Raw genomic sequence first — 21418 nt, forward strand, 5'->3', positions numbered from 1 at the left:
CGGCAAACGTGTTCCAATTAAACGCTTGATCTCTACAAATTCGAATCTCGTTGTTTCCAATAAAAACGTCGAGAGTGTGGGTCTCTCTTGCGCACGTGTTAAAGCGATTTGAATATTATTCATTTTTGACACTCGATCCGAGTAAATCGCTCGAAAAAAAAAACAAAAAAAAACAAAATGTAAAAGTGGATGATTTGCACATACATTTTACTCTTAATAAATGTGTAAAAGAAACTATTCGTCCATTTTTAATTCTTGTTTTTATTGAAAAAAAAAAAAACGCGAAGCGCACATTATTAGAGCGAGTTTGAATTTTTGTTCGAGATAATAACCGTTTCATTATCAGACATCTCTCTCCGAAAAATAAAATGCAGCGGCGCGAAGTATTTAACCGGTAAGCCGATCTGAGTTTTGATGATGTAGCAACCTTGGGATTCTTTTTGCGCGCGAGGTATTTAAAACAAAGTTTATACGCCCTTATTCGAGCACGAGGGATTATAAAGTTCATTACGGTGCTTGGCTAGAAAAAAAAATTAATAGCATTCTGAAAGTTTCGGGCTGATGGAAAAATGTGCAGCTTATAATATAGTCAGAAAAAGCAACGATGACCTTCTTCTTCTTTTTTTTTTTGCGTAATGTGTCAATTCTTTGTTGGAAAACTGCGCGGAATTAAAAATCAGAATGATTTTGCCAAATGTTTCGTCGGGGAAGGTGTGTCTCTCAGATTTCTTACATCATTCAAGACGTAAATAGAAATTTGAGCGTGATTTAACCAAGATTTAAATAAATTAACCTAACTTCTCTCTCTCTCTCTCTATTGAAATGTACTTTTATCTTATCTACTTTTATCTACTAATTTTTCCTACAATTTTTAACATTTCTCTAAACATATAGAAAACAAATTCTTCTTATTTTTTTTGAAAACATTTCTAACGAATATATATTGTCCCTGCTGGCGGATACGCGTAAACATTGCATAACGAACTACGGGCGCGCAAACGAGATAGGAAGCAACGCGGGAAAAAAATAAAGTATATATATATATATATATATATATATATATATATATCTCACAATTTGCTTGATTAAACTTTTAAAATTGCGATACACAAGCGTCGAACAAAAAGGCACATCCGATATTGCAACCCGCGTATTCTCGCGAGCGTTCGCGTGAATTTTAATCAATATTTCACGCACACACAGCTATATGTTGAAAAGAAGAAATTAGATGGAGTAATGCGTTAATTTAGCGCAAGAGAACACACGGGCAACGTTTTCGCTAAATACAAATGGTGCATGACAAACCGAGCTAATGTGGATAATCACCGGACACGACAGTTACTGCCACAGAAGCCAATGATTAAGATTAATATTAGCGAGTCTGACAGCGACGATGTTATCATCGTGTGACACGCAGCGGGACGGCACGCCATTTATATTATTAGGACTTTATATTCCGCGCGATAATAAAGACGCGTCTGCGAGAGCATATATAAATTATAGGAAACGTGTTTTGATTTTTTAAATATTTCTTTAAATTTCGCGTTCACACACACACACGTTCGTGTGCAACACGCGTAGTTTCAAACAGCAACGTAATTGAGCTACCTAAACGGTAATTGAGTTTAACAGTAAGAAAATATATTTTGCAAATAACACAACTTTCCATCGACTAATTACCACTGTGTAATTGACACAAACCAAGTTTGCGCGAGTAGACACCGGACATCGTATAGTCACAATAATTAAGATTAATGTTACCGAGCCTAGTAGAAACGGTCATGGAACGCGACAAGAAGGAGAAAAAGAGAGAGACCAGGAAACTTTATAACAATTGTTTTGAGTGAAATATTACTTTACATGCGGTTCGCAAAAACTTAAACATCATAACAATATTTGTCATCTTTAATGCAGTTAAAAATGCACAAGTTTCTAAATTGCATCAAGAAAAGTATTTTAACAAATGAAAAAAAATCCCACTGACACATCACAACAAATTAACGCGAATATTCATCGGACATAACGATCATCATTGCAAGCAATAATTAATTTAAGTAATTGTTTAGCGACACGTCACAATGCAACGTTAACATTTATAGTGAAATAAAACACGATTCTCAAGATCTTTGTACTCGGACGGTGATAAGCTCGCAAGAGGATGAGAACGTGGCGGAAAAAGTTTCAATATCTATTAACGCCGTTTCACTTTACAGTTAAGATACCTACTACACGTGAACGTTGTGTAAGACGTCCGTGTTCCATTATCCGCAAATATATTTCCACGTAACTCACTTTCTCCCTCCTCTCTCTCTCTTTCTTTCTTTCTCTCTCTCTCTCTCTCTCTTTCTACTGTCTAATTAAAAAATTAACTTACACCTCTCTCGGCTCTCGAATATTCGCGATCGCGACGGAAGTTAGCGTCTAACTTGTCTTTTGTAGCGCGCGCTAAATTTTGTATCGTCTCCTTGAATAATATTCTTAGTCGGTCGTGGTCTATTTCGCTAACGTAGCCTCTCAATTATAACTACTTGTGACAGCGGTTTCGCTTCCAATACACGCGTCGACTGGCTTTAAACAACCGTCGGCGTACCGAAGAGCAGCTCCCGCGAAGCGCGTTGCGTGCGCGCGAGCGAGCAAGCTTTAATGATAACTCCCCGCTCGCAAATTTCCGAGAGATAAGAAGCGAAATATATTTGTTCGTACGCTCCAAATCGCTCGTAATAGCATCGCGAACTTAGAGTTTGCGACGTATACTTAAATAGAAAAAAAAAAAAAAACCCTAGAACTCACTTTTCTCAAGCACACAATTAATTAGCGCTGACCTTATACTTTTACCGCAAACCGCCTCCACAGATCAGCTTGCCGCGATCAGCTATGCGCGTGTCTACGCGACGACCAATGTTTGATCGTGATATTCTCCGGGCTTAACGTCGTCCTCATTAAAATTGTAATTAAACTCTATACACGTATAGTTCCCGATTTGAAGGGACGCGGCTAATGCGCTCGCGTGACAGCCAGGCGTGTAAGTAAATTCACGCGGGATGCGAGTACAAGCGTAATTCTCTCGCATTAAATGTTGGGCGATCCTTTGTCGAGAACGGATGCGCGCGCGACTCCCCCGATTTACGAATTCACCCCGTTTTTACGGGTAGTTTTTTAACTCACTAATTGCGCGCGAGCCGAGAATTACTCCTATTTCCATCGTAAATTTAAACGAATTACTTTATCTTAACGCGCGCCGCCGCTTGTAAATATGGCACATCTGTATTGTCGCGCAAAACAAAACAAAACTACATAAAAAAAAAAAAAAAAAAAAAACGCTGATTGTCAAGAAAAACAAATTTTCCGTGAATTGTGAAAGATATGTGCATACCACGCTAGTTTTTGTTACGTTTCAAACAGAGCGGTGTGTCGTGTGTGTCGTGTGTGCAACTAATTTTACACACTTATACTTTCACGGCAAATATGCATAATGGGTAATTCTTTATGTAAATCAAAGTTTTGTATTACAAAGCGATATTACACAGCACATATTATTATTGCATAAAATATTATCACATTATTTTTTTCAGAAAATTTCTAAAGCTCTTGTATGAATAAATAAGCAGGTTTCTGTGGAGTACATGTAGAGGAAACCGCCCTCTCATTTTTTTTTTCGGTAAAAAGACAAGAGCTCGTTGATTGTTTTTTTTTCACTCTTGTATTGATATTAAAAATTATAAAATAGCCAGCAGTCTAGCGCGATCTTAAAAAAAAAAAAAAAAAAAAGTCTTGAGCAAATTGCAGATACAGCTTTTGAAAAGTGGAGCGATAATAAATAAAATAAAAAAATTAAGATAATTCACTTTCTTCTTGTTTTTTATTTAGTTAAGCTAATGCGCTCTAAATCAGAAAATCAGCTTTTTTTCGCGCTGTGTACTGAAAGCGGGGCAACTTCGCTGATTCGCGCAGCTTCGTCCAAACACTCATCCTTTTGTTTTCTGTCTCTCCCGATTCTCCCGCAGATTCTTCTTCCTGCCTCTCGGCAATTGTCGAAAAAGCGAGAGAAATCAAATGAGTTTGCGCGGGAGTGACAATGGAGTTTCGCGACTGTAATCAAGCTACTACGAGTGACGCGGAAAAAGGGGAACCGTCATCGTCGCGAAGGGTGTCGTCGCATTTGAATTTCCACGCAAAAGGAAACGAGCTTGCGAGCCGATAGCGTCGAGAAATCGTCGCCGCGGCGCGACGACGTCGAATTAAAGCAAAGATGCAGACCCTTAATTAAACGCTCGAAATTGAGCCATTGATTAAATACCCTCCTGGGCAAGGAAACTCCTCGTGCCTTTCTTTAACGCCCGCAAACGAAAACGTCTGAATTATCGGCGGGTATATTCGTCGTTTGATGACATTTTCCCCGGGCATGAATAAAAGATCGTGCACGATTAAGCGTAAGAATGCGCAGCAAATTCTTGTGCTCCGCGTGCGGAAAATTTAATGAGGCGATGTCGCGTTGATTAACACGCTCAGACATTTTTATTCTGATTTTTTTTTAACAAATATTTTTACGAAACAAAAATTATATTATAAAATTTGCTTCTCCACGTGGAAAAAAACATTTGTTTTTAAGAGAAAAATATTTTCCAAAAATATTTTAGTTGCGTACGTTATACTAAACGGTTTACCATATTTTTTTCAGAAAGAAGAAACTACACACACGCACGCTGGTAATTAAAATAATTTCGCGTGTATAAAATGTTAGCAAAATATAATAATTTCAACACGGTACAGAAGCGAAGCGACACGTTAACAATGTTAAAATATGTGTAAGCACACCCCCTGGAATCTTATCTCGCGTTGACGGAAAAAAACTCGCACTGCAAATTTGTTATTTCACGTTCGCTATGTAGATCGATATTGCATGTGATTTACGTATATACTTATTTTTTTATAAACTAAAAAGATCAACGTATCGCGTTCAAAAATCAATTTTTTTCTCTAAATTTTTATACTCTGTCTGAAATCTTAAAAAATGGCCAGTTTTTTTTTATATACGCTGTAATATAAAATAACTTAAATGTTTTTCATAATTACCGCGCTATAGTCGTAAATTTTTAGACGCATTTTTTTCAATACGCCTATAGAAATAAAAAAACCAAGAGCACACAAATCTACCGTAATGGCATCAGTTCTATTACTCAGCGTTAATAGCTAACAACGATAATAGGGGTCTCCTTGCAACTCGACTGGCCTTCTCTTTGCCTGGCTTCGCGTTAACAACAACGGATGCCGTCGTAAAAGCGACGAGAAACGCTCGTTACACGCGGAGGAATGCGGACGAGACGTTTCCGCGACGCAGTCCGTCCGCGGATGTTATCTCGCACGGCTCTTTTGTCCGCGCGGAGATATAGCAAAGAGGCGTCATGCGGAGCAAACGAGGAGTAACTCGCGGGGAGGTTGCTTTATGGGAAGATACTTTTCCGCGCTTTACACACGCATTTAGTCTCGTCATTCCGTTTTTCCCTACTCCGGCCGGAAGCGCGAAGCGCCGCGGTGTCTTGGCGAGTTGCCGGCCTCGAGAGATGGAAAGTACAGCATTGGGGTGGTACAGCGAAGATTGTCCTGAATCTTGTGTCCTCTCGTTATTCTCTCGACCGGGCAATTCTTTACATCCGACATTTTTATGAACTTCTAGCGAATCGACGAAATCTATATTCTCGTGTTTTTCTACCATCTCTTAAGATCATTATGCGTTAAAGCAACCGTCCGCGCATATGGATCGCCAAGCAATATCGTTTCCGGTAGTCGCAAACAGTAATTGCAATTGCCGAGATTCAAAGTTTGCGCCTTGCGATCGATCGCTCGCGATCAATACGGAACAACGGCCCTTACAGAAACAGTACTTTGTCACGAGCATGACCGATAACGCACGACCGATGAAAAGGACAATCTCGCGCTTGTTATTGCATTAAGTAACACATCGGAATACGATGAATATTATGCAAGTTGCTGTGTACATACGCGAAGCTTTAATATTTTTTTCGACGTACTTAGAGTAGTGGTCATCGTTAAATTACGTGTTTACGTGACACACTGACATTCACGTACATTGTGTTATGTTTTATTTACACCGTTTTGACGTGATACATTAACTTAAAAGGGTTTTTTGCCGACTTTGTGCAATAAAACAATCACAACTCATTAGCGTTTAAAGTGATATTTTTTTTCATTTATTTGGTTTCACGATAAAACGTGTAAAACCGAGATTTTACGACAGTGTATCTTGCTTCACGGCACTTCGTCTCTCTAGGTTTTCCGCGAAAATCTTTCGCGGTTCCATGAAGCTTAATACGTTGTAAAATCGCACGAAAGTATCGCACGAGAATTGCACAAAACGTAAAATGTCGCGTATGTATCACATTTTTAGATAGAAAGAAGATTACGCGATTGTTTGGGTCGTGAATTGTAACAAATCACACTTGCTAGAGTTTGTGTTTCAAAAGATTTCACACTTCGCAAGATTTCGATCCGAAATAATAAATCTCAAGTTCCTGCGGACTTCTCCGAGTTTTCTCATCGCGTTTTGCGTGACGTTATCCCCGTCCAAGTAAACATACGCGAGAGATTCGCGCGATTGCAGACGATAATCTCTCGACAACCAGCGAGACGCTGAACGTCACAGGAGCGGAACGAAATCTGTTTGATCCTTACCTGTTATCATGACGATAACGGCGATCACTTCTAGCCACAGGTGGCGAGCCTCCATCTCGATAGCTGGATGTAAAGCTCTCTCGGAGCGTTGATCTCAGCGGCGAATCTCTACTGAATTCACAAAGCGCTCACTGGACAAACACACTCGCGCGGTGGTTATTTCCGCGCGTAGTTAGGTGGCGTAAACAAAATTACACGGTGCTGCTACGCGGCGGGACCACATCTGCGCGCGATCTTCGTTCTAGTGTCACTTTTTCTCGCACGTAAAGTCGTCGCACATCTACTGCTCACGTTCACCGCGCGTTATTACGGGAACCAACCGCATGCACCGTCGAGATGTCACTGAAGACCTCGCCGACGCACCCCGCGAAGAATTATTTCGTTCTCTTCTACCCCCGAAGTTTCGCGAAATTCGAAATTCACCGCAAACGTGAGATTTTGCATTCACGCGCGCCACGGACGATTTCACGAACTATTGCGCTTCCCCGAGATCCTCTCTCGCTCTTTCCTTTCGTGATTTTTTTTTTTTTTTTTTTCAATCTTGCAGCAATCACGGCGCGGATTCTGTCCGGCGATCGACGACGACGAGTATTATTGATCACCCTCGTGGCGACGGGCGTGCGGCACACGAGCACGAGAACGGGAATTTTAAGCACTGTTGACACCGTAATTGAACGTATATCTGCACGGGATTGCAACGGACGAGACTGAGCGTCGCCGCGCGAAGTAGTTCGGTTGTGAGAATGTGAGTCCGCGACTGCGCCGACCGGCCCTTTCATCCCCACCACACACTGCGCGCTCACGATCTCCGTCTCACGTCCCCTCTGCGCGGCGCTTTTGCTCGCTCGCTCGCTCGCTCTTAAGCGCGCGAAGGATTTTCCCGCTTCCACTAGCGCATCCCGATGTCCTCCTGGACCCTTCTTTCTCCCTCCCCATCCGCCGCACACGCCGTCACCCCTTGAACGCACACTTCCCGAACGAGCGTCCCGTGCGAGCACGCACACTCGGTTCTTCTTCTTCCTGCGAAGTGATCTTATTCCTCACCCAACGTCACGCGGACGGACGGCGGTTCCGAAGCTGGGTCGGATTCAATTTGTCGGTCGGCCGGAAAAAGTTTTTGTTGAATGCGGTTTGTTACGTGTGTCATCATTCAACCGGCATTAGGGCCATTGTAGGCGCGCGCGCTGAATTTGTACGGCATCTCCGCGCCCGCGATTTTTCGCTCACGGCGCGTGTAAGACGAGAGAGGTCGGACATCCCCCCGGCTTTATCCTTATGGGAGCGCATCTTCGAATCCGAAGTTGAGAAAAGATGTTACGTGAGAATTACACATTTTTCTCTCAGTCTACGAATTCGCGATTAATGTTCAATTATATATTATCTTTTTGTTGTGCGATTTATTTCCGCTCTCGGTGAGCAATTGATAACAATTGTGTGGTAAAAATTTGAAAAAAAAAAAAAAAAGAAATAGATTCTTTCATATTCTTTTCTTATCAAACGAGAATTCTCTTGTCAAACTGAGGAAAATTCTTCTGCTATTGTCTCAATCGGAATTCGAAAATACGTACACGATCTGCATACCCCGATACATCGAAGTTTCGCGTGATGCACTTCGAAAACGTATATCTGCGTTCTCTCCGGAGTTGATTTTCTCTCGATGTTCGATCGATTGCGTTACTCGCCGCGAACGGCGTCACAAGCTTGCGTAACGACGTACGCACGATCAACTCGTTCTCTCAGGCCGCGTATTCGAAAACACCGAAGCACTTATACATGTATGCGGGAACCGAACCGAATCGACATAATGTATCCGAATGAAGTCACAGGTCACAGATCGATAGCCTAATTTCACCGCGAAGAGCCAGATTAGGAACATCTATGTAATAGATATCACAGTATCGAACAGAGCAATGTGATCTAAAATAGGTAGAACTGAAAATTCTATTGTGTTTCTATATAATAATAATAATAATAATAAAAATCTATAATTTTCTATATGTAAAGATTTAACGATTTTGTATATCGACATGAAATATATTACGCTCGCCACGAAAATTTCATTAAAACGAGTATATCATCAATTCGCGGCTGTGTCGCATCTTGATCTGCACCGCGAAACTTGACTTACACCACTTTCAAGATTAACAGCTCAATTACACCCGCGAAACTTGGCCGCAATTCACGCCGCGGTATCTCGTATATCTCATTAATCGAGCGATTACGCGTTTAATGAAGTGCAAACGTCTAAAATGTACTTCGAGATTAATTGGTGCGCGGCGACTATTCTTAGACGCAGTCAAACTTTCACAGTCGGATATCTTGCTTGCTTGCGCGCGCGCGCGCGCGAAAAGGGATCCCCCCCTGGAAGTTTGCTGTGTAAGTCTTTAGATTAGAACGGGATAGTTCTGTTCGGATTTACGTGTGCGCGCGCGAATTTCTCCGAGTATAACTGTATACAGATATAAACGAAAGTTCTTCGGGGCTTGTTTAGAGACTCCGGCGTCTCTCGATTGCGCGAAGATTCGGGGGAGGAGGAGGAGGAGGAGGTAACAGTATATAGAAAAGTTATCGGGAAGATAATATTCTCTCCGCGTCTCTTCGTATATGGCGCGTTCGTCGCGAGCTTAGCCCCCGAGAGCTCGATAAAAGCATCGAGCATTTGAAACATGATTCGCGTTTTCCATACAAATTTAAATTCCATCGCAGCGATATACGCGAGTGTATATGTACGAATATTCGTCTTGAACGCGCGGTTATCAAAAGGCACTTGGCACGCGCATTCATGAATCTCCGATGTGCGATTTGCCGGTTATAAACATGGAGTCGCCGCCGCGGGAGCGTCATGGACCGGTCAGCACGCTCTTTATGGCGCGCTACATCCACACGCCCGCAATTTATCTTCCCACCCGCGCGGCCTTTTCCTTTGTCGCTTTTCTTTTCTCACCTCCGCCGTCTAGGGGGAGCTTCGCTCCCCCCCTCGTCTCGTGAATCTTGACCCCGGAAGTGCCCCGCGAGAGAGCCGGGCGCGCGTCGAGACGGAAGGGAGACGCGCGGAGAGGAAGGAAGAAAGCGCGACGAAAAGACGAATGGAAAAAGACGGTTGAAATATCACGGAGACATCATTCGTTATCGTCGCGTCGTTTATTCGTATCGCCAACCCCTTCTCTTTATGACCGTATAAAACAGCCTTTCATTCTCATTCATAGCGAGGACGCGCGCGACGAGACGCGACTCCGCTCGAGCGAGTCGCCAAACAGCCGAGAATCGCGCCGAGTCGAGATTCGCAAGATCGTACTTTAATAGGACGGCAAAGAGAGAGGGAGGAAGAAGAAAAAGAAGAAGAGAAGCAAAAAGACGAGGGAGAGAAAACAGGACGCTTTTTTCGGTCGTGTCCCGAGATCCGGCATTACTCTCACGGGGGACAGAAAGCACCGAGGTGGCGGCGACGGCGGCGGCGGCGGCGGCGGCGGCGGAGGGTTGCGACCCTTGAATTATCGCGCGCGGAGTTATTTCTTCTTTCTATATATATCGTTCTTTACCTCCGGGCGCATACATGTACGAGAAACGCCCAGGGCTGGACATCGCGCGTCGACGGACACGGTGCTGCTGCTGGCCCCGGGAAAGAAGGAAGCTCGGAAAATCCTAGGAAAGTTATACGAGAGAGTACAAATGCCGTGCCGTGCCGCGCACGAGCAACGTTCGTACGTACACACGTCGGAGCGATCTTTCTTCACTTGCTTTTTTCAAATTTATCTCGCGCTCGCGAGCAAACACACAAGCTCGAGTCTCTCAACGGATCCAAGAGAAGAATAAACATGTGAAAAAATCACGCGATTATAAAAATGTGCGTGTGCGCAATCGTCTTTCATCTTTCGTTGCGCAATTATCGGAGAGAGCAAGAGCGTAGCTCCTCGTCTCTGGCTGTGCTTTGCAAAAAGCACCGAGCGGCGCATCGATTCACACTTATAAAGCCGTCCCTGGATCGCGGAACATCTCAAACCCATGTGTTCCCGTTTGTTGGGTTCCCGGGACCGAAAAATGTATGCGTTACCTACGAAGCGCGCGCGGCGAGAGTTGAGAGTTATGCGTTTTCGGACTCGCCAAGAGAGATATCGGCGAATAGAGTTGGGAAAAGAGAGAGATATGTAAAAAAAAAAAAAAAAAGCCGCGCAACGCACATCGCGCGCGCGCACAACCCCCGCCAGAAATATTGGATGACGCGTCACGCACTCTTCGGCGACCATCGAGGCACCCTTCCTCGTGTTTGTTTGTTTTTTTTTTTTTTTTTTTTTTTATCGCCGTTCTCTCTCTCTTGCGCGAGATGTATTTTACGAACCGCCTGGATTTCAAGCTCGTTTTGTTCGTCCCCTCAACGCCGGGCGACGCGTGAGAGAAAGAAAGAAAGAGAGATTGTATCGCGCGAAAATCTTTCGCCAAACTTTTCCCCGGAGTACCAGAGCGAAGGAAACTTCGCTGTTTATGGAGAATTGATAAACGCGGGTCGCGCGCGCTCCACGAAAAAAAAAAAATTCTGTTTCCCGAGTTCACTCAAAAGAAAGAGAGAGAGAGAGAAAGAGAGAAAGTTTCTCCGATTGGATTAAAAATTTGTAGTTTAAACGCACACATTTCCTACGTGAAAGTAAATATTGAACGTGGCGCGTCCGTCATGCGCGTCTTCATCCGCAACTGAATTTCGCCCGCGGGAAAAGAGGATAACATGCATATTATTTTCGTATTTTGTTTTAGGAAAAATGTGATAGCGATGTACAAACAGAAGAGAAAATTGATTCAGCCAACCGAGAGTTGTTATCAATTTTTTCGGATATTTTTCTTCTTTTTTTTCTTTTTTTTTTTTGTTTCAATTAGTGCGCAACTAGTTGGAAAAAGAAAGCGAACGGTACGGATCAATCTTTAAGTGAGTATTTACTTCCTGCATACGGATAAAGCTTTCTCGAAGAAGATTCGTAAAAACCATCGGTCAATCGAAAAGATTGTTATTCGGAGAAATAAAAAAATTTAATTTTCTCTCAACAAAAGTGACCGTTTTCTCTCTCTTTCTTTTAGGAACGCTCGCGTAATAAAATATATCTCCGGGTTCGATCTAGAAGTGATTTATCGAATCGGGAAATTTCTTATCTGGCGCACGTTGCGCGTCACACGCGTGAAAAAAGAGCAATGAACGATTCCTCAGCGCCGCCTTAAGCGATCGGGAACTGAGGATCGAAGTTCTCGCGCAAAAAAAAAAAGATCGACGCGAATATTGAATGCGTAGACGCGCGTGCAAATTTCTGACGCGTCGCGATGACAATAGTTTAGAAAGTGAGTGAGAGAGTTTCAGACTCCCTTCTCTCTCTTTCTCTCTCTTGATGTACGCAAGCTTTTATAGACATGCTGCGCGCACGACGTCGGAATAACAAATGCTCGGGAGACCGTTTCCTCTTGCTATGGTCTTCCGCGCGACGCAGCGGCAATTTATCGTTTCGCGTCTCATTTCGAAAATTGTTTCGTCATATTTTTACAGTTTTCGTCGCTTTCTTCGCCGATGTCCCGTACTCTCTGAGTACGTCCTCTTTCTTTCTCTTTTTTTTTTTCTCCGTTTTCATATAATATTCATGTTAGTGCGCGATAAGCGGCTCAAAAGAATGTGATGAAAAGAGTGGAGCAACTCGAGCGCGCGCTTTTTACACCGCGGTGCGAGATGAAACATCACACACGGCGGCGCACACGAGCGGCGCAGAATTTATTCCGCCGACAAATTTCTCAACAAGCAGATTCAAACGGCCGAGAGTACGGGTAGTTCGCAGATAATTACAATTATAATCCAAGAATACAATAGATTTTTGCAAAAAAAAACAATAAACGTGAAGTTCTGATATCGAAACGTGAAATGTTGTGTGTTCGCGAAAAGTATCGATACGGAAATTCATTCACGCAATTTAACCCGACGTTCGCAACGATATGCTCGTATGCTCCTCGAAACGGAAGCGCTTATACAATAGGTTTTCGAAACGACAACATCTACGATAGCTTTTCGAAAACGGCAACACTTTCCGATTTCTTTCGCAAACGATAACCCGATTTACTCACGCGACAGCACTTCCGACATCACTTCCTAGTTACAACCATTCGCTCTTGAATTCACGATCACATTCGTATTTGCACGCTCTTTCTGAAAGATACATGGTAACCCAACATACAGAAAAATGATTGATTGCTTTATGTAGGGCGCTCTAAGATAACATCCCCTAAAGCACGATCCCCAAATGATTACGTTAATAGGAATACATGAAGTTAATAATAACAATAAGAATGATGAAATTCAATAATATACAATGATTATGAAAACGATATAATATAAAATAAAATAAAATGAGAAACAATATAACAAAAGAATAAAAATAACAAAATTCAAATCGATAAAAATAACGCAATTGACATTAATGTTGTCAATCGCGTTGTTCAAAATGAAATAGAAGAACGGTTAAGACATTGAGTTCAAAATTAACGTGAAATCTAAAATGCGCTGCTTCGCGCCGATTGCTTCTTCCGAGATCGTTGCGAACAAATTTACCGAATAATTCGCTTTCGCGCCTTTAACTCCAGGTAAAGATCGCAAAGTCCCGTGATTTTTAGCCGTTTGTACGTCACCAAGTAATTACTCGAAAAATCCAAAGTAAATACTCGATTTCAGAAAAACAAACGCGAAAAAGACCGCAGAAACGACGAGAGTCCGACACGGCGGGGGCGCGTTAGCTAGCCGAGTTTCGTCGGCTCGCAAAAAGAAAGAAAACAACCTTCGCTGTACGCGCGTCCAGTCGTCGTCGCTATACATCGGGACTAAGATCTCCCGAAGCTTTCGTCTCGTATTTTGGATCGAGATTTCGTTGAAAACGTTTCGTTGTTGATTGCAGCGAAGAGAACGAGGATCGCGATCGATTCGGAACGACTTCATTTCCCGCTTTAGTCGGCGCGATCGGGTCTCGCGTCGCCGTCTTCGCGCACCTCGAGATCTTTAAAGTTGTAACTAAAGCTACTCCTTTGCGAACCTCCGTCACAGAGGAGTGAATCGACACACCGTGTCGCGATTCGAAGAGTCAACTCGAACGAAGTACTTTCTATTTCTTTATTTTTTTTCTTTCTTTCTCTCTTTTCGCGAGACGTGCCGACAAATGCCGGCGGTGTACAGAGCCGATCGGAGGAATACGTCCCGGTCCGACCGACAATGAAGCATCCCCTCGCTCGAAGCGACAGTAGTCGCAATACACTCGGAGTCCTACCTTACTCTTCTTCGTTTTTTTTTTTTTTTTTTTGCTTTTTTCCTCCCGCAAACCCAACTTCCTCTTTCGCGTATCTTTTCTTCTTGCCGGACCGAGCGGATGGCAGTGATTAATCGCGCAGAAGAGAGCGGCCGGGTATACAACGTGTGATGTACATACAACGAGCGAGAGAGAGATGTGTGTTACCCCCGTACCTCCACATATCTAACGTATACATGTTCGGAAAAAAGTTTCGTCGACGACGGTTCTCTCTCTCTCTACCGCGCTCTATTCTTATATTTCCAAACGTCGTTTCTTACCTTTCGACCGCCCTGCGATGACCGACCTATACCCCCGTCAGTGTTTAACCCTCTTCCCACACACGAGGGTAATAACAGAGAAGCCCGACGTGTGCTTGGTATAATCGGGGCGAGAGAGCGAACCCGGAGGAAAAATATAGCCCACAGGCGAAGCTGCCCGTCATTCCCGGATAGCCGACGACGAAGAGAGAGAGGCGTTCTCGCGGCAAAACACTTCGCTTCGAGAATCGATCGGCCGTCGTCGTTGTCGACGACGCGAGTAAAAGAACAAACTCTAGGCGGCGGCGGCGGACGGATAATTAGCGTACGCGCGAAAACACCAGGAACACTTACTGGAAACACTTAACTCCTACGGGGCTCTCCACTTTGCTTAATTGCGTCCTTAAATCAACAGCCCATTTACGCTATTGCCGTTTGCCGCGTCTGTGCGCAGCGAAGATCAATGCCGCCCGGTGCATAAGAACAACTTCTTGGCGCTCATAATGCAGAACGCGTTTTGTCGTTTTGCACGATCAGCGCCCCCGTTGTTTTCCTGTCGAATATCGATGGATCGATAATCGCCGTCGATACGTCACGATTTCTGGATCGAAATTTCTCTCTCTCTCTCATCGCAAATATTAAAAAAGTAATATGGACTGCATCACCGATGACATGTGTAACAACGTCCCTAATAACATCTTTCATAATTTCATCAACTCTCAACAACGACCGCTAAATAAATTTTTCAACAAATTACAGTGTAAAATCAACAAAAAAAATTATCCAATTTAGAAACCAATGCAGTCAAACATATCAAACCAATCCAATATTTTGCCAAGAAAATTAAAACAAACATAGCTAATAAAAAAATCATTTTCCACGTCGAGTTCAGTTTCAATCAAACTGATATAGGTATGATTAACGCCATCAAGATAACCATAGAATCTCAGGATATACAATCCAAACATGTTTCTGAAGTAAATGATAAATGGTTCATATAAATCTTACCAACACAACAATTTCTCAAGTAATCTCAGAATTAATTCAATACGGGGAAATCTTTCCCTTCCAGTCAAACAAAATAAAACCAAAATAATTCTCGAAATTATCAAAGATACTGAGAATAATATCAAAAAGACTTGATCTTTAGAAGATAAAGCCAACATTCGAACAAAAATAATCTTCACATTTGAACAGTCTTTTTAACGACAACAAACCTATCACAAACATTGAACAAATTCTATTAAACAAATTCAGAACCACATCCAAATTTTTAAACAACAATCCTAACATCATTTTTAGAGCAGACAAAAGCAATTCCACGGTTGCCAACGATATTAAATTTGAAGACTCCACACAGAACCGGAGGTTCACCTCTCATCATTATTTCATTGATTATTAAAAAAGTAAATTTTTTAATTAATTTAAATAAAATCTGTACCGCACACACAAAGAGCTGAGAAAACTAAGAAAAATCAATCGAATCTTTATACGTGTGAGAGAACAACAACAGTGAAAAATTTCTCTTGGGAAATACAGTGGAGAAGAAAAATTAATTTTGTTAATGTCAATTTGCTTAATCAATAAAATTGATGAGAAAATGTTTATATTTCTAAATAATAAACACGACAAGAGATAACAACCATCTTAACTTCCCTACGGAAACCGTTACGCAAAAACGCAATATCGCAAGATATTTCGAAAGATGTACCGAAAGATAGTTTCGCGCAAATATCTGAGAGAAACGGGCATGTGTTAAGGCCGGCGCGCGTCGTTCGTCTCTCACAATATCCCGGAGATATCGCGTAATTGCGATTATATATACGGAAAACTCACGTAACAGCTCGCTATATCGGACTACGTTGATCTCGCGGATAAAAGGTCGAGTTCGCCCCCAACTTAGCGGCTCAAATCCCCAGGTGTCGTCTCTCCGGACTTTTCCAAGTTATCTTCATACGCGGAGTTTCTCCTCCGCGCTATTTTCGAATTCAGTTTGGATTGCAAGTTCAGATAAATAACCCCGGGGGCAGAGAAGGTTGTGAGACGCGAGGGAGCGAATCATTCGTCGCGCAAACATTCTTACAATAAGCGAGAGATTCGCGAAATTCGCGATGTTCGCGCCGTCGTGTTCGCAAAATGCGCAATTTTTACGATCTCTGTTTCTTCCGTTTTCTCGTTTTCTCTCTCTTTGCCTGGTAAATTGCGACGGACGATAAAAATCAGAAAAACGCACCACTCGCAAGATCGACCGAAAGGAGATATGAGATTCTGTCCTCGAGATATCGAAAAGAGAAACGGCGATAAGGAAGTAAACGAGCGTTCGCGCGAATCGCCACTAGCGCGCGCGCAAGCGTGTGTTGTCCTCCTTTTTTTTTTTTTTTCATCCCTTACACGCGCGCTACTTTCCGTTAGTAGCGTCGGTCTGGCGAAAATGAATGGACACTTTATCCCAGAGCTGAATCTGAAACACGGCCGAAACGGCGTTCGAAAAGCTTTTGCCGGCTTGCGCCCCGGGATAATTTCCCCGGTTATCGCGATGCTCCGACGGAGGAGCTTCTACAAAAACGGTTACTCGCCGATGGAGATAAACAGAGCGTGCGTTTAAACAGGGATTTCCACCTCGAGTGAAACGGTAAAGTAGCGGCGCGGAACAAGCACGGAGTTATATGGCGCACGAGAATGAACATAATAATAACAGAATAATAATGGCAGGCAACAGAAGAGAGAATACATGTAATATAATTGTTAGACACTCGCGCGAGCGTCTTATCATTTCGCAGCATATTACCGAGAAATTTCGCTGATAACTAATAAAGCAAAATACGAGTTCTGCCATTCCGCGCGCGCGGGAGCGCGTTGCAACTATAATATTTTTCCTTCGGTTTTTCATATGTACTTTTTGCAATTCCATATATTTCTCCGTTAACTTTTTAAAAAGTTTTTAGCAACTACTGCTGATAAATAAAAAACTTGGAAACTTCATTATCACGCGCTTAAAAGAGTTAAAATTTGTTAACGATTGAAAAAAAAAAAATACTCTTATAGAAGACATTTAATATTCTTTATCGCAAATTTTCTTACATCGAACAGACACTTGGGTTTGTTCTAAGCTACACAGCCGAGAACTGTGTTTCGCTTTATGTATGCGATATGACATATAGGTCGAGATAAGTCTCTCGCTCTGGATTTCAGGTTACTTGATCGCGATAACCGAAAGACAGCACTAGTGTTGCTTGTTGTATAATTGCTCGCGTCTCGCTTTGATTATACTTTCGAGCGATCAATTTTATCTCGCGCATTCTTACTTTCGTTCCGAGATACTTCGAAGTATTCGTTATCATTTTAAAATAACACAGATTAAATTATATTCTTATATTGTTACAGCTCTTCTCAAACAAAAAAAAAAAAAAGAAAAAAAAAGCACGAACGCTCGGTGAGAATAGAGCAGCTGTGTCGTATATTTTTAGAAAACCTTTCATCTTTTATAAAGTATGTAATAATAATAAATAACAAACTTTGGGAGAGAGAGAGAGAGAAAGAGAGAGAGAGAGAGAGAGATCATTATTTTGTTAAATCTTAACAAGTCTCACTGCCGGAAATGGATTTGTATAATTCAGCGAATAAGAAGAAAATTAACGAAAAGAAGGAGAGGCGTCTTTAAAGCTGAGCGCGTAATTTTTTTATCGCCAAATCTCATTATCCTTACATATCGACTCGATAGTCCGATTTAACGCCGATCAATCGGGATATTCTCCTTAAAAGGGAGTCACGTTCTTTTCTTTCTGGTTTTTTTTTTTTTTTTTTTATCGATCGACCATACCGCCGAGGGTTTGAGCAATCAGCACCACAAAAGAGTTTCGCGATGCAGCCGTGACGCAGCGATTGACTTTCTATTACTTTACCCGGCGCGGTAGGAAAAAAACAAAGAATCGATTAACGTAGAAACCGCGCCGAATGTTTCGGAGCGCAGCAGCAGGTGTCGCAAAAAAAGCGTATCTTACTCGTTATCATTCCGTCTCCACTTTTCCGTTTGGCGGAAAATATTTTCAACTATTGAAATTGTCCGAGGCTAGATTAAATTTCGTCGGAACAATGTTTTCTTTTTTTTTTTTTTTTCGCGAACCGCAAAATCCGCATTTTTCATACGTTTCTTCTTTCAGATACGTTGTTTAATTGTTGTTAATTGTCGCGCGCTGTTAAATAAAACGTAACCAAATTACAGAGGGGCGATAAACGGATAAAGGTCGGGCTCGCGCGCGCGTTATCCCGCGCCGCGAAAAACGAGCGAGAAAAATCAGATATATATTATATCGATCGCGTGTGATCGTCCCGAGCTGCACGCGCGCGCGCAAAAAAAAAATTATTTCGCTCCGCGCGCTTCATGCACATTCCGCGTTATATCCGAAAATCAATAAAGAGAGAATATTCACTTTACTCTCGCTGTTGTTTCCTTCGCGAACGTTATCGCTGCTGCGCGAGAGCGGCACCCGCTCCCCGCTCTATTTTCCCCTAACATCCATCAATCGACGACAACGATCACGTCGGGATAATTACGACGTCCCAGGCCACACCACGAACAAATTAACCCATCCTGTTTCCTTCCTACGTGCCTCGCCGCTGACGCATTTATTTTCCCGGATTGTAGTCCGTGCTCGCCACGGTCACCTTTTTTTTTTTTTTTTTACGAGCTATAAAGCGACTCTTGGAGTAGAACGCGACACAAAACGCGAACTGTTCCGAGCCACCGGCGTTACATCAATTTCAAGCTCTTCGTTCTCTCATTTCCGCCGCCGCCGCCGCCGTCGTCGAGAATTGCGGTCGCGGGAGTGTAAGTTTTTCAATTTGGCGAGGCCGACCGTCGCCGCGCGTGTCGAAGAGGTTATACCTCCGCTCGAAAAAAAAAAAAAAAAAGTTGGAGTTTGTATACACGTTATGAATCGCACGCTTCTGCGCGACCGATAAAACACGGTCCGGCCAATTTGCCGCCGCTTTACAAACGAGAACGAACGACGTGAACGAACGCCCGAGCGTTCTCTACGCTCTCCCACCCGTTTATCTGATCGTTTTTCTCAATTTTTGCCACTATCTTTATATATTTACTCGCGAAACGACTTATAAAGATGATCGGAACCGGTCGCTATGCAATTTTGCGCGAAATAGCTCGTAAAGACTCACCAACGCTCGAAGACTCCGTCTGTGGTGACCTCAGCATCCGCACCACAGTCGCCGATAACACGAAAGAGCAGCACGATGATCGCTTCTATACGATTTCCTGTAACAAATAAAGTCGTACAAAATTTGCACATCGTGCCGCGACGATAAAAATGTAATAATAAAGTTATTATCGCAATAATATATGACCTTGCGAGAACGTGTATATATTCTGATGTTTTCTCTCTCTCTCTCTCTCTCTCTCTCTCTTTCTCTCTCTTGCTCAACCCTAATTAGAAAAATAATTAAAAATTTTACTGTATTTTTATTAGTCATAAAACAGGGTGATTGCACCGGCGGGATTGGGGTAGAGGGGATGGGTAACTTAGCGGGAAAGTAAAGAAAGCTCTTTCTCCCGGCGGGAAAACTAATCAGCAAGCAACAGGAATCTCATGAATATCGAAACTGAAGTTAACGAATTACTTTCTTCGATATTACACGGTACAAGCTTCATTCGTTCTCTCTGTGACGCAAAGTTTCTCTCTGCACATTTTAATTAGAAACAGAACAGAGATTTATGCAATTCGACGCGACTGTAAATAAAATTGCTGTTTTTTTCTTTTTCTGCGTAACGTGAAACTTATAGCTTCTCGATAACATATTATTATGAGAAACTTCAACAGCAACGGGGACACACGTCTCATTAATATTACATCTCTGATTGTTGCCCTCCCCCCTTCCCCCGTGCTTTCGCGAGGTTTTCGCATCGTCAGCGACTGAGAGATGCCTTAAATCTTTGATTCATAAACTCATTGATTAATCATGAGCAAAAGTTTTTTCGAACCCTTTCGTTCCGCATTATGGCTCCCGGCGATACGCTCGGAGACACCGGAAGTGTACTCTACCCGCAATCATTCCCAGGATGCTTCAACTTCGAGATTTCGATTTTACGTCGAAGTTAAGTCGACATTTATTCGGATCGCTCCTTCCGCCCGAATGTTGGCCCGGCGGTTTTCCCTTGCAACGGGAAAATCGTGAAGTCCCACGAGCCGTACGCTTGGAAGCCGCAAGAGTCGGAAAGTCGCGCGGGGAAGGGACGCGCCCGGTTCCGCAAACTTCATTTCGTCGTTGCACACGCGCGGAAAAGCGCGCGCGAGAGAACCGTTGAGAATACGATCCGGAATCACGATATTCCCGGTGGACTCGTGCGCGGCGCGCGGCCGACTCTAATGCGCGTATATTCATAAAACGGGGGCGTTTTCGAAAGCGGAGCGAAATAAGATTCCGATCGATTTTTTCGCCGTTCGTCGCACGCTCGTTCGCAAATGCCCTCGCCATTTTGTAACTATTAGGGACCTTCGAGATCTCTTGAGAGAGGACCGAGACCGAGAGATAAGACGCTCTTGACGACACGCCAAGAAATTCCTTTGCACCATACGCGAATATTCTTTCTCTCTCTCTCTCTATCGTTAAAAACACTTTGAACATTAATATAAAATTGAATTTTTCTACAAGTAAATACGAGGTTTTCCATGTTTGTTTTTTTTATCGAAATTTATCTTTTATTTCGAAATGCATGTTTCCTTTAGTTTGTTCAAACCCCGGGATTGTTCAAACCGAAGAATTGCGTTACTCTTCGCATTCAGAGTTTATTTTTACTATGTACAATGTTTTTGAGATGTGTACAAATAACAATACTTTTTATTACTTTTCTTGACGAGAGTTTTATTCGTGAAACATGTGATTCAAAAAAAAAAAAAATATTTATTAAAAAGTATGCAAGTTAGTTTATATAGCAACGGCGATCTCTGCAGCAGCTGCGGAAAGGTCGCTATGTATTACTTTAATGATGCTCTCAAGAGTTATGAAAAGACGGCTTGAATTTTAGTTTGAAATCAGTTTCAAGTTATTCGCACGCTCCAACTAAATCGAAGCATTTCTGTTAAACGTATTTTCTTCTTTACTTTTTCAAACTTGCACTTCGGCAAAAAATATCGACAAGAAATGTCCAAGTTTCGACCT

At 42.6% G+C, this 21418-nt stretch overlaps 1 protein-coding gene across 2 annotated transcripts in view; it reads right to left on the reverse strand.

The window, feature by feature from the left end:
• LOC109852190 (platelet endothelial cell adhesion molecule-like) overlaps positions 1–21418 on the reverse strand; it is a 363548-nt gene that overhangs the window by 131726 nt on the left and 210404 nt on the right. Inside the window, exon 4 of one of the 2 annotated variants that reach the window (XM_020423118.1) lies at positions 19421–19517. In XM_020423118.1, the coding sequence (XP_020278707.1) occupies positions 19421–19457 (37 nt within the window). In that variant the 5' untranslated portion in view covers positions 19458–19517. Of the gene's footprint in view, positions 1–6690; positions 7408–19420; positions 19518–21418 lie in introns of those variants that run through there. The other variant, XM_020423117.1, reaches the window with a different exon arrangement.

The sequence above is a fragment of the Pseudomyrmex gracilis genome, unplaced genomic scaffold (assembly GCF_002006095.1).
Source record: "Pseudomyrmex gracilis isolate BER0280 unplaced genomic scaffold, ASM200609v1 scaffold_25, whole genome shotgun sequence".
Taxonomy (NCBI): domain Eukaryota; kingdom Metazoa; phylum Arthropoda; class Insecta; order Hymenoptera; family Formicidae; genus Pseudomyrmex; species Pseudomyrmex gracilis.